Below are 14,315 nucleotides of genomic sequence, written 5' to 3'. Positions count from 1 at the left end.
CCTCTGACATGTCAATCCTTTGGGCGGAGGCGCATGAGAAATCCTATAGAAACAATGGGACAGGAGTTTCGAGCGGCGGCAGGGGCTGCACTTAAAATTCCACCACTTTTACTCAGTGTGAACAGTCCCTAACCGGGGTAGATTAAACACACTACAAATGTGAAGTGAAGAATGACGGCTATATATGGGCAGCACAGTGGCTCAGTGCTTAGCAGCCTGGGGTCCTGGGTTCAAATCCCACCAAGGGCAACAACTGCAAAGAGTTTGTATGCTCTTTCTCTGATTGCTTGGGTTTCCTCCGGATAAAGTTATATATATGATTTGTAAATTATTTCAATTTAAAAAATCTCTTGTCTTCTAGTACTTATCAGCTGTTGTATGTCCTGCAGGAAGTGGTGTAATCTCTCCAGTCTGACACAGTGCTCTCTGCTGCCACCTCTGTCCATGTCAGGAACTGTCCAGAGCAGCAGAAAATCCTCGTAGAAAACCTCTCCTGCTCTGGACAGTTCCTGACATGGACAGAGGTGGCAGCAGAGAGCACTGTGTCAGACTTGAGAGAATACACCACTTCCTGCAGGACATACAGCAGCTGATAAGTACTGGAATACTAGGGATTTTTAAATAAAAAGTTATACAGATTTGTAAATGACTTCCGACACCAGTTTTATTATTATTTTTTTTTTTTTTTGCAGGAGTACCCCTTTAAAGACAAATGACCAGTTAATTAAAGGGGTATTCCACCCTCCTGGAGTAGTTATGCCCTGTCCAAAGTTTTCAAACACTTGCGATCGGACGTGTTTATGCCGCAGGCAAAACCATGGCCCCGTGTGTCCACCAACAGTCTGGTCATGGAGGGGTTAATGGAATATAATCGCTTTATATGCTGGTTCCTTGAAACTCGTAATGAAAACCATTTCTTGCGCCTCTTGCTCTGACTATTATTAGTCCGGCCGAGATGAGATCACAATGCGGTAGAACCGGTTACTTATCTCCTAGGCGGCATGGTGGCCGGTGGATGCGCTGCACTCGTCTATGTAGGGTCTCGTCTCTCACAACTCTCTATTGTTGCTTATAACATCCAATCGTAGATCTGCATTTACTTAAGAAGCTTTAAGATCTAAAGAATTGTTGTACGCGGGGGCCACAAACAAGCGCTGATCAGCACGCCAAATCAAGCGGCCAGGCTGCACGATTCTTCTTCTAGCCCGGAAAACTGACAGTACAGGTATGTATACATACAGTATATCCATGCTGTCACTTTCCAGATACTTACCTATTGCACTGCTGCTGTGATCCGGCATTCTTTTTTCCGGCCTTCCTGTCCTGACACTGTGTTCTCAGACCAATGCCTCCTCCAGCTGTCAATCATTTTGGAAGAGGTGGCGGCCAGCTGTACAGGAGAGCCGTAGAAGAGGATGCTGGATCACAGTAGTACACTAGGTAAGTAAGTATGTACTGCTGTGTGACCTGCAAATTGACAGCACAGACACATGTATATCCTATATGTATTACCGTGCTGTTAGTTTGCCTTTATCGTTATTGGTCTCACATCCCGTGTACACAGGAAGATGGGCGGCTGATAACAATGAATTTTGAAGTATGTTGCAAACAGACGATGAGCAGAGGATCCGGCATTTTTCTGGTCCTCATGCCCCTCATCTGGAGAGCAAGAATGGTTCTACCTTTCCTGCTCTCCAGTTCTCGACTTCCTTTGTGCTCCGTTCTGAGGCTTTCTCCGCAGAATAGGGGGGGGTGGGGGCTGTGATAGCCAGTGATCTGCCTGATTTTGCAGCAACATCAGGGGGGCTGTGTGACATTTTGTTTGTGGGCGTGGTTTAACCATCACACAATGCCCACAGTATGCTCCCACCCATCTCGTCTACAGAAGTGTCAGCACGGACAGGGAGGAAGTGGAGCAGAACAGGTAGGAGCTATCCTATTAGGTTACAGAGATCTAGCTGGACTGATGATCCTGGAGGGGCGATCCTGTGAGCTATTGTTCAGCTTTGGCTGTCCAGGCATGATGGGAGTTGTAGTTTTGCAACAGCTGGAGAGCCCTGGTTCCCCATCTCAGAGATAAACACAGGAATTCTTTATATTCCAGCCTAAAATACACATGAAAGTAACCTTGTGTGCACACGGCGTCGCCTCTGCGCCCTTCCCAGTTACTCCCCATCAGCACTTCTCACAGCCCAGTGGATTATGTCCTGGCCGACACTTCACATGTTCCGTAGCCTTAAAATAAACTGTGTCCAGCGCTCCCTGCACCTGTGACGGTTTAGCTAAATCCAATCTATTTCAGGTCATAGAGTGCTGGCAATGGGGACTACTGCTTTACCAGCAAAAAGCTTAAACTATTGCATGCGGTCACATAAACATAAAAGTGTAGAAGAGCGACTATTCAGTACAGTATACATGTAATAGGTTTATAACTAATTCAATGGTTAAAGGGGTACTCTGGCGAAAATCTTTCTTTTAAATCAACTGGTTTCAGAAAGTTATAGAGATTTGTAATTTACTTCTATTTAAAAATCTCCAGTCTTCCAGTACTTATCAGCTGCTGTATGTCCTGCAGGAAGTGGTGTATTCTCTCCAGTCTGACACAGTGCTCTCTGCTGCCACCTCTGTCCATGTCAGGAACTGTCCAGAGCAGGAGAGGTTTTCTATGGGGATTTGCTGCTGCTCTGGACAGTTCCTGACATGGACAGAGGTGGCAGCAGAGAGCAGTGTGTCAGACTGGAGAGAATACACCACTACCTGCAGGGCACTTGCTGCAGCAGCTGATAAGTACTGGAAGACTGGAGATTTTAAATACAAGTAAAACACAAATCTGTATAAATTTGTGAAACCAGTTGATTTGAAAGAAAAGCATTGTTGTCGGTGTACCCCTTTAAAGGAAAGTGTCATTTTTGTTGCATGTATTTGTACCCAGAGTCTGTGCCTGAATAGGTATATAGGCTTCTAAATACAGAACCTGATCATCCCCATGGTGTTTCTTACTAGGTGAGCCCCGCTTCTGGGTTGGTCTCTATACTGAAGAAGCGAAATGGAAGTGATGGGGAGAACCAGAAGCCGACAAAGAGGAAAGTGAGATTCCTAGAAACAGACGATGTCCTTGACCAAGGTTTGTATGGAATGAATCCCCATTTATATAGATGGTATATAGCAGGGACGTGGAACCTCCGGCCAAAGCGTCCAGGCATGATGGGAATTGTAGATTTGGGACAGCTGGGGCTCCCTATCCCTGCTATATTGGAGGAAATTTACCATAGGTGTAGTTGTGATTTTTTGTCTTAAAAAGATGCACAAATTTGCACAATCATATGATTGTTCCAAAAAAGTGTGACTTAGTTTCTGGTCCACCTCCTAAGTGAATTGTGTGTGCGGCAGAATAAAGAGGAACATTTATCAGGACTGTTTTAATTATGCCCCGCCCCCTACTCCAGCCGGATCCAACGAAACGCCGCGGAGACACCATGTGCTTCTCAACGTTCGTGAAGGTGGTTTCCTTGACTAGAGGCTCGCCTCCCCTTCTCGCCTTGGTTGTTCCTTCTCAGTAGAAGCTCTGGCTAGCTCACTGATGTTGAGAAACACGTGATGGTGTCTCTGCAGTAAATTAATAATTTCAGTTTCAGTTGTTTATATAGAAAATAATACTTACCTCTCCATGCTCCCTAGCATCATCCTGCCTTTTCCCCGCTTACCACAGCCACAGCTGAAGCTTCTAAACTTGTCTGTACAGTGACAGCCCGCTCCGCCAATCACAGACTGATGAGGCTGTGGTGAGCGAGGAAAGGTCAGAAGGAAACCAGGGAGCATGGAGAGGTAAGTATATACCTTATTATTTTCTATATACGCAGCAAGGGCTGCACAGACATCATAATAGGCCCAGTATACAAGCGCCGATCAGTTAGATTACATACCTCACTGACTGGATTGGCCAGCTCTCAAGCTGCCATTAAAGCGGTCGTTCACAAAAAATTAATTTGAAAAATTCTTTCAAATCAACTGGTGTCAGAAAGCACCAGAGATTTGTAATTTGCTCTTATTAAAGAAAATCTTGAGCCTTCCAATACTTATCAGGTGCTGTATGTCCCGCAGGAAGTGGTGTATTCTCACTAGTCTGACACAGTGCTCTCTGCTGCCACCTCTGTCCATGTCAGGAACTGTCCAGAGCAGCAGCAAATCCCCATAGAAAACCTCTCCTGACACGGACAGAGGTGGCAGCAGAGAGCACTGTGTCAGACTGGAGAGAATACACCACTTCCTGCAGGACATACAGCAGATGATAAACACCAGAAGACTTGACATTTTTGTAATAAAAGTAAATTACAAATCTCTGGCACCAGTTGATCTTAAAAAAAACTGGTGAACAGCCCCTTTAACTTCAATGGCAGCATCATCACTAAACTGCAGAAAAATTAGGCCACCTGTCTGAGGATGACGCTGTGCGGTTTTTAACACAAATTTCTGCATTATCCATGTCAAAAACAGTGCGTCATTTGCTTGTTTGAACCTAATAATAATAATAATAATAAACACACCCTGCATTGGCGGATTTATCGTTCATACGGTTTCTTACACGATGAATGTGTTTCATTGCAGAGGAGATCGGCGGGGGATCCTGTATCCTGCTGATCGCTCTTTGCCTGGCGACCGTGTTTCTCAGTGTTGGGGGGACCGCGTTATACTGCACATTTGGTGACGCCGAGTCCTCTGTATGTAAAGATTTTACTGCAAATATGGACTTTTACTACACACAGGCCCTGCAGGGAGTGGAGGAGATAAAGCACTGGCTGTTTGTCACATGACCCAGGAGAGCGGCACATGGAAACTCCGAACATTTCATTGGAGGACGTCTATGATGTAATAATTTTAATTTAATATTAAGAAGATGAACTATAAGGACTGTGGGGATAAATGATGTTTTCAGCATGGCGGACAGGTCCCAGTGACTCCTCCCGCTTTTTATTATGTCTGTGTACCGTCTGTACAGATGAAACCTATGGTTTTCTATTGCATATTTGTGTGTGTGTTGTGTAATTTCCACTTTTCTGTTTGGTGACTGCTCTCCTGTGGTCTAGACACTGAAAACCTGCGTTTATTTGTATATCGGCCTTCAGATCAGGATGTAAACGTATAGAGTTTCTTTTATTGTAAAGGAAAAATATTGATCCGTTCTCCACCTTCCCTCATTAAAGGGGTAGATCACCCCCCAAAAAATGTTCTTTCTAATCAACTGGTGTCAAAAAGCGCCAGAGATTTGTAATTTACTTCAGTTAGAAAATCTCCAGTCTTCCAGTACTTATCAGCTGCTGTATGTCCTGTATGACCATGCAGTGGTGTATTCTATCCAGTCTAACACGGTGCTCTCTGCTGCCACCTCTGTCCATGTCAGGAACTGTCCAGAGCAGCTGCAAATCCCCATAGAAAACCTCTCCTGCTCTCCAGACTGGAAATAATTACACTTCCTGCAATACCTACAGCAGCTAATAAGTACTGGAAGACTGCAAATTATGTAATAAAGGTAAATAAAAAATCTCTAGCACCAGTTGATTAGAAAGAAAACTTTTTTTTTTAGTGGGACTTAAGGTTATTTTACGCTCTGGTAATGTAAGGAAGACCCAGAAATTTTACCCAGAAAACCGTCAGATAAATTTTAATTCCCATCTTTGAGGGTGATTTTTTTTTTTTTTTTTTTCTTTCTGAACTTGTTGCTGCTGGCTGGTCCAGCGCATTATTCATGGTAAAATATATTTATTTTTGTTTTATCGGTTTAAAGGAAATTTGCATACTTTTGCGACATGTTAAGGTACGTGATCATGACCTCTTTCTTTCTTTGCCTGGTTGTTTTTTTCACACTGTGGTTAAAGGAGTTATCCAGGATTAGAAAAAGAACAGCTACTTTTCGTACAAACACAATATCACCCCTGTCTCCAGTTTGTGCATGGTATTGCAATTACAGTAGTACTCCAGCAAAAAATTAAATAAATCAACTGGTTTCAGAAAGTTATTCAGATTTGTAGTTTACATCTATTTAAAAATCTTCAGTCTTCCAGTACTTGTCAGCTGCTGTATGTCCTGCAGGAAGTGCTGTATTGTCTCCAGTCTGACACAGTGCTCTCTGCTGCCACCTCTGTCCATGTCAGGAACTGTCCAGAGCAGGAGAGGTTTTCTATGGGGATTTGCTGCTGCTCTGGACAGTTCCTGACATGGACAGAGGTGGCAGCAGAGAGCACTGTGTCAGACTGGAGACAATACAGCACTTCCTGCAGGACATACAGCAGCTGACAAGTACTGGAAGACAGGATTTTATTTTTTAAATATAAGTAAATTATAAATTTATATAAAAAAAGGCAAGTATGGCCATGTTTTTCTGAGCTTGGGCTCTCAGCTCTATAGAGAATTATTGGAGTGCATGCTGACCCACTGTTCCATTCAGTCCCCATTCCCGCACCCCAGAGGTTGGACCCTCTGCCATCAGACAATCCCGGTAGATCCTGTGGATAGGGTTTAAGCTTTTATTAGTGGAATATCACTTTAAGTAGATTTTTTTAAATTGCTTACAATATAAACAGACCTGCACAATGAATCGGTGATTAGAATAGTCTGGGTAATTACAGCCAATTATATTGTACATGTAGAACAGGTTGCTAATTGCTTTAGACCATGCACAGAATATTCTATTGATTCATTGTGCAGTCGATCTGTATATCAAGCAATAAAAAAAATGCATTAAAAAGTCGATTCATTTAATATGTTAACACGGCCCTGTTTGTGCAGCAAATGAGGCATCTTCAACCACTGCAGTGTGATTTTTTTTTAAATTATATATATATATATATATATATATATATATATATATATATACATATATAATTTTTTTATTTTTATTTCTTTACACCACACCATGTGTTTGCATTGTTTTGTGCCTTTCTCCCCCTTTTTCATTTTAATTTTTAGCCACTTCAGCAAGATCTGAACAGATGAGATACATAATTAAGCTTGAAGATATTAAAGGAGAAAAGATTTTTCAAATAGAAAAGAATCCTGCAGCGGCAAAGCATTATGGGAAAATTGGCAACACCGATCTTTTTTTTTAACTGCTATATAGTATGAATTGTGCCCAAATATCAGGTTGTCACAGCCAGAGCTGTGTCCTCATGTCTTGTGCTTTGTTGTCACATAATGATCTGTACATCATGGCTCCTTTCCAAGGTTAATAAAAAAAAAAAAAAAAAAAGATATTTTACATGGTTAATCTGCTGTTTGAGTCATTCTTTATAGTATCGTGTACAGCGACCCCAGTTGTATTGCACCTCTAGAGAGTAATGGTGCGTTTACACAGAGAGATTTATCTGACAGATTTTTGTAGCCAAAGCCAGGAACAGACTATAAACACGGAACGGGTCATAAAGAAAAGATTGAGATTTCTCCTCTTTTCAAATCCATTCCTGACTTTGGCTTCAAAAATCTCTCTGAAAAATCTGTATAAACGCACCATTAGGGTATAAACCCACACACCGTATAAGCAGCGTATTTACTGCTGCGATACACAGCAAATACGCAGCAAACACGCAGCAAATACGCAGCAGATTATATCTAAATAACTGAACACCGCATCAAATCTGTACCAACAAATCTGCTGCGTATTTGCTGCGTATTTGTTGCGTATCTGCTGTGTATACGGTGTGTGGGTTTGTACCCTTAGGGTCCTATTACACAGAACGATTTTTAACGACTAACGTTCGCAAACGAGATTGTTTATCGTTAACCTGAACTTGCTCTCCATATTACACAGAACGATAGTCGTTGGTTATGATCGTTACTACAATTGTTTATTCCATCTGATCCCAGCAAAACAATGAACAATGTGCAATTACACTGAACCATTAGTGAACAAATGCGCAACTTGAGCGAACGATTAGCGATAATTTTAGGTTCAGATCTAAGTCAACGACATACAAACTATTTCCTGATCATTGCCTGCAATTACACAGAACGATTATTGTTTAAATTCAAACGATATAACGATTTTTCGCACGATAATTGTCCCGTGTAATAGGGCCCTTACTCCTCCTTAGTAATACCTTGACTGGCAAAGGTTTATCCACTTTTACGTTTTTTTGGGGGGGGGGGGGGGTTCCCCCCTTGGAGCTGTAAGCGTTCCTTGTGCTGCTATATTTTCCGGACTCGCCATTGTAGCTGTTGGAAAAAAAAAACAACGTTTTCCCGAACAACCCTGGCCACCTCAGCAACTTCTCTCTGGTGCCAAACATTGGACCTTCAGTCTCTCAAAGTCCCAGGAATGGGGCTTCCATCAGTCATTTTTGGCATATACTAGAGATTCTCAAGCACTCTTGGGTCAGTCTGAAGCCGAGCGTGCGGCCTAGGGAGTCCTGGAAATCAGTCACACCACCGATGGCTGTAGCCATGTCTTCCTGGCAGCCTTAGGGCTGTATCCAACTTGTGCTGCACCCTCCGCTATACTCAGATTTGCTCTTCTCTTTTATTTGCTGTTAATGTTACTGAGCCTAATACATCTTTAATTTTTACTGCAGGCCTTGGGAGTGGGACCATTTGATAATGTATGAGACTTGAAAAGGTTGTGTACTGTACTAAAGCAACTCAAACACAGTCTAATAATGCGACTCCGAGCTGGAACTGACACCAATACTCGGCCCCGGAGATGCTGCCAATTATTTCAGTCACCTGATCCCAAAATAAATACAGACGCCCAACACTACATACAGGCAGATGTTAGCTCAACTGTGCTGGTGAGGTCGCCAGAGAGAGGTGAACTTTATTCACAAAGAATAGATAGTGTGTGGTTTTTCTTCTTGTTACTAACGTAGGGCGGGTTCACACTACGGAATTCTCGCGGACAATGTCCGCGGAATTCCGCTCTCTGTCCGCCCGCACATCTGGGCGCTTTTCCGCCGGCTCCATAGACACCATTCTATGGGCCGGCGTATTCCGCTATACGCTGAAAGAAGTGTCATGTCACTTCTTTCAGCGGATCGCGGAATACGCCGGCTCATAGAATGGTGTCTATGGAGCCGGCGGAAAAGCGCGTGCCCGTGCGGGCGGACAGCTGACGGAATTCCGCGGACATTGTCCGCGAGAATTCCGTAGTGTGAACCCGCCCCAAAACCAGGAGAAGAGTTGAGTGAATTTACAGTATTAGGCTGGGTTCACACTACGTATATTTCAGTCAGTATTGTGGTCTCATATTGCAACCAAAACCAGGAGTGGATTGAAAACACAGAAAGGATCTGTTCACACAGTGTTGAAATTGAGTGGATGGCCGCCATTTAAATGGCAAATATTTGCTGTTATTTTTAAAACAACGGCTGTTATATTGAAATAATGGCCGTTAGTTACCGTTATATGGCGGCCATCCACTCAATTTCAACATTGTATGAACAGATCCTTTCTGTGTTTTCAATCCACTCCTGGTTTTGGTTGCAATATGAGGACCACAATACTGACTGAAATATACGTAGTGTGAACCCAGCCTTTAAAGCGCCCTCTTAGCTCTACAGCCGGCTGCCTTTGAAGTCTGTGCCACTCCAGTTGCCTGAAAGCTGCATCCAATCCTGGGACACTTCTCCCAGGACTGGATCCAGCTTTTCCAGGCACCCGAAGTGGAGCGTCATAGATTTCAAATGCTAACATAGCTTTAATACTGTAAATTGGCTCATCTCTAACCAGACTACAGTTAGGCACACTATAATGGAGAGCCATACTATGCTGCGTTTTACTTGAAAACCCAATTTTCCTCTGTTTTTGCCTTTAGAAATTGTCCTAGGATATAATACCAGATTACTCTCTAAAATGAGAAAACCCTTCATAAGTATATATTTATATTGTCACCGTGAGGCTGTGTTGGCTCACACTAACATACGCATTTCATAAAATATGTTGTATGGACATTCTATGTATTTGTAGAATTCCATCTGTAAATAATAATTATTATTAGGAATGAGCAAATTTACAGTACTCGCGAAGAGCTTTGCTAGTCTCGGCCATCGGCTTGTCAGCCGGCTGTCTTTGAGCTCTGTGCTGTTCTACTTCGGGTGCCTGGAAAAGTCTGTCAGTTTCCCAGCACTGGATCCAGCTTTTCCAGGCACCCGGAGTGGAGCGGCACAGAGTTCAAAGTGAGCAGACTAACAAGCTGATGGCCAAGACTTTGCTAGTACTGTAAATTCACTCACCCCTAATGATAATCATTATTAGGCACCAATGTACTCATAGCTCCACCCTTTTGATGGGATTAGAAGGTGTAAATGATCTTAGTATGGATTGTAAGTGACGACTATTCTGTGTGTCACCGTGAACAATTTCAAGACGTTACCAAAAACGCTTGTTTGCAATAGTTAATAGGTGAAAATGAAAGATCGCTTTGTCTGTTAGGCCCCTTACAGTAAGTGTCTGTAAGGAGACTCCTCCCTCCCCAATCATATGGCGCACAAGGTGCAAACTTGAAAAAATAGAACAGTTTTTGCACACGTGGGGTTCTTGCACAAAAATTTGGGCCTTGTGTCAAGTCTGTAGTGCTTTAGGCTGTTGGGTTAAAAGCAGATCCCTCCCCAATACAGCTCAGTGTTTTTCCTGTCCCTATGGGTATAGGAGCGCCCCCTCCTTCCAGGTACTGGTGAGTCTGTACTCTGTGCACGGGTCTCCAGGCCTTTTCCCCCAGTTAGGATCAGACAGCGCGTCAGCCGACTCCCTTCCTGGCATCTCCTGGACCTTGTGTGTGTAATGGAGATACTTATCATGTGGTGTGATGACAGATGATTGACGTGGGACGTGGGCTTTGCCTCCAAATTCAAAAGACACCAGGATTAGGGTCCTATTACACGGAACAATTTTTAACGATAAATGATTGCAAACGAGATTCTTTATTGTTAACCTGAAATATTACACAGAACGATAGTCGTTACTAAGATCGTTTATTCCATCTGATCCCAGCAAAACAGAACAATGTGCAATTACAATGAACGATTAGCGAAAAAATGCCGAACTACGGCGAACGAATGTGGAATTACAGCGAACGATTAACAATAGTTTTTGGTTCAGATTTAGATCAACGACATACAAACGTTTTTCGATCGTTGCCTGCAATTGCACACAACGATTATCGTTTAAATTCAAACTATATATATCGATTTTTCGCACAATAATTGTCCCGTGTAATAGGGCCCTTAGGGACCATTTACACATCCGCAATTGTGAGAACGTTGCGGATTAGGAAGGTGAGTAATGGATTCATTCCCTGCCCAGCATGATGGCTGTAATGACAGAGCCGCGGCGATTCAAAAAGTTTCCCCACTGCCGGCAAGATATTGACACATCAGGCCGGGCGAGGAACAAATCCATTACTCACCTTTCGCGGATGTGTGAATGCCCCCCTTAGGCTTTGAACACTATCATTGCTGGCCCTGAAGAAGATGGATGGCGCAGCTTTTAGGACTGAACCTGCAGTGATGCCCATCAGTCCCTCCTCTTCACTAGCAGAGAGGCTCCCGGCATAGACTGAACGCAGTTCTCTCCCTAGAATGTTGGAAATTTCATGATCTTATTCTGAAAGTTGCTCCAAAATTAAACATAACTCAGAACCAGACTTACAGAAAGTATTCAGACCCCTTTAAATTTTTCCCTCTCTTTCATAGCAGAAAAAAATGTAGATATTTTTGCAAATTTATTAAACAAAAATCCCATGGTCATAAGTATTCAGAGCCTTTGCTCAGTATTGAGTAGAAACCACCTCCCTCCCTTCTGAGCTAGTGAAGCCAGGAGTCTTCTTGGGAATGATGCAACAGGTTTTTCACACCTCTGCCATTCTTCCTTGCAGATCCTCTCTAGTTCCCTCAAGTTGGATGGTGAATGTTGGTGGATGCCATTTTCAAGTTCTTCCAGAGATGCTCCATGGTGTTAAGGTCCGAGCTCTGGCTGGGCCAGTCAGGAATGGTCATAGAGTTGTTGTGACGCTGCTGCTTTGTTATTTTAGCTGTGTGCTTAGGGTCATTGTCTTGCTGGAAGATGAACGTTCGGCCCAGTCTGAGGTCCAGAGCCTCCGGAAGAGGTTTGCATCCAGGATCTCTCTGTACTTGTCCCCATTCATCTTTACCTTGGTAAGAGAGGGAAAGAAGAACTCCAATATCATTGTGGCGGAGCTCCAGAGATGCAGGAGGGAGGTGGGAGAAAGTTCTACAAAGTCAACTATCATTGCAGCCTCCACCAGTCAGAGCTTTATGGTAGAGTGTGCCAACGGAAGCCTCTGCCCAGTGCAAGACATATACAGTACATAAGCCTGCATATAGTTTGCCAAAAAACACAAGAAGGACTCCCTGACTTTCCTTCTGGCACCAAGGTAGAGATGAATGCGGCCAAGTAAAGAGAGATCCTGGACCTCAGACTGACAATGACCTTAAGAACACAGATAAAATATCAAAGCAGCGGCTTCAGAACAACTCTGTCACCATTCTTGACTGGCCCAGCGAGAGCCCTGACCTCGACCTAATTGAGCATCTGTGTAGAAACTTCAAAATGGCGTCCACCGATGTTCACCATCTAACCTAAGGGAACTGTCCAAACCTGAGGATCCCCAAATCCAGTGTTGAAAAACTTGTTGCATATTTCCAAGGAAGATTCCTGGCTGTCCTAGCTCAAAAGGGAGGGAGCTTCTACCCAATGCTGAGCAAAGGGTCCGAAAACCTACACTAGTCCTAACTTCAAACAAATCCCCTCTATACATTGCTAATGTGGTAAATGACTATTCTAGCTGCAAATGTCTGGGTTTTGGTGCAATATCTTCATAGGTGTATAGAGGCCCGTTTCCAGCAACTATCACTCCAGTCTTCTAATGGTACAATGTGTTTGCTCATTGGCTCAGAAGGCTAATTGATGATTAGAAAACCCTTGTGCCAGGGGCGTAGCTAGGATTCATGGGGCCCCATAGCAAAAAAAACTGTATGGCCCCCCCCCCCTCCCCCCAATGCATATGATGCCTGGAGAGCTGTAAGTGTTTAAATGTTCACAGAAGTCTACTGATGCAGCTGTATCAGTACAGTCCTGAAAAAATGTATACACTTCCAGCATCATATTGATATGATGTCAAGAGCGGCTTCACACTCTGTAACCTCTGTAGATTACAAAGTGTGGCTATAAACCCTTATATTTGATTCTAGACAGTTATTCTTAACAGTATTATATAGTACTAAATTTAGGAAGCAACGAAGTGGTGGACTGACACACTGACTCGTGTCACAAAAGTATTTATTAGGTGAAAAACACACATACATATTGTGTAAGTCTTAATAACAACTAGGACAGGTTATAGAATACGTGTACCTATTAATCCCTGCCAGGGTCCGCTGGGATAGGGCGTCCCCCTCACCATACATAAGTGACCCTACACTAGTGGTGGAACGCAGTCCACTTGTCCGACCCTTAGTGTAGGTTAAGAGGTTCAGTAGGTATCCCGTCAGGTGAGTAATGATCTAGTCCGTGTATGCACTTATGTATAGTCTTGTAGTCGGGCTATTTATGGATCAGTAGAGATTCGTTGGCCACTAATGTATTAATGTAAATCGGGCTAGTATTGGATTAGTAGAAATTCAATGTCCACTTGTCATCTGACGCATTTCCCCCAAATAGCACATAACCCGGTTCATCAGGGACGGTAGTGGATTCCAAGACCACTGGAGTGGGGTGTGAGATCTGGTGAAAGAAGTGCATCTAGGTCAGAAAGGTTGTCAGGTGGACATATCGGTACGTGTGTATATTATCAAGATAGAAAAAGCATGCGTCCATTACCTCTCTGAGATATTAGATAGTCGTTGAGCATATCACAGGTTGTAGAAACAGTAGATACTTCTGATCGATGTAGGCAATATTGTTATATCATGGGAGGGTAAGAGGTTTTCCCCACATACATGAATAGATCATGAATTGTAGTTCGCAAAAGAGATCTGCAGAAAAACTGTTTATGCCGGTTAGAGACGGTCAGTTGCGGCGCATGGCGTAATATTGTCATTGCGCCGCATGCATTCTTTGGGACGCAAGTGAGGGCAAAAGGTTTGCCCTTTCTGTGTCTGTTGCCAGAAAGGACGTTGCGTGCGTGACGTCCCCGCGCGTCTGGTATTGTTAATGTGTATTTGCAATAGGCTATTTGCACAAATTGATTAACAGTATTATAGAATTTACCTGCCTCTTTATTAGCCGACAGAGATGATCCTGATGTTTTCGTCACGTTTGGACAAGGTGAGAATTAAAACCCTGAAAGCAAATAAAACCGAAGCAATCAACTT

General features: G+C 43.3%; 1 protein-coding gene across 1 annotated transcript in view; it reads left to right on the top strand.

The window, feature by feature from the left end:
- CNST (consortin, connexin sorting protein) overlaps window positions 1–6,087 on the top strand; it is a 62,715-nt gene extending 56,628 nt beyond the window's left edge. The window contains exons 10-11 of the mRNA XM_069954326.1: window positions 3,004–3,124; window positions 4,606–6,087. Of these exons, the coding sequence (XP_069810427.1) occupies window positions 3,004–3,124; window positions 4,606–4,811 (327 nt within the window). The 3' untranslated portion in view covers window positions 4,812–6,087. The remainder of the gene's footprint in view (window positions 1–3,003; window positions 3,125–4,605) is intronic.
- The last annotated feature ends 8,228 nt before the right edge of the window (window positions 6,088–14,315 follow it).

The sequence above is a fragment of the Dendropsophus ebraccatus genome, chromosome 15 (assembly GCF_027789765.1).
Source record: "Dendropsophus ebraccatus isolate aDenEbr1 chromosome 15, aDenEbr1.pat, whole genome shotgun sequence".
Lineage (NCBI taxonomy): Eukaryota > Metazoa > Chordata > Amphibia > Anura > Hylidae > Dendropsophus > Dendropsophus ebraccatus.
The sequence above is the reverse complement of the archived record's forward strand: the minus strand, read 5'-3'. Positions and strand labels throughout refer to the sequence as shown.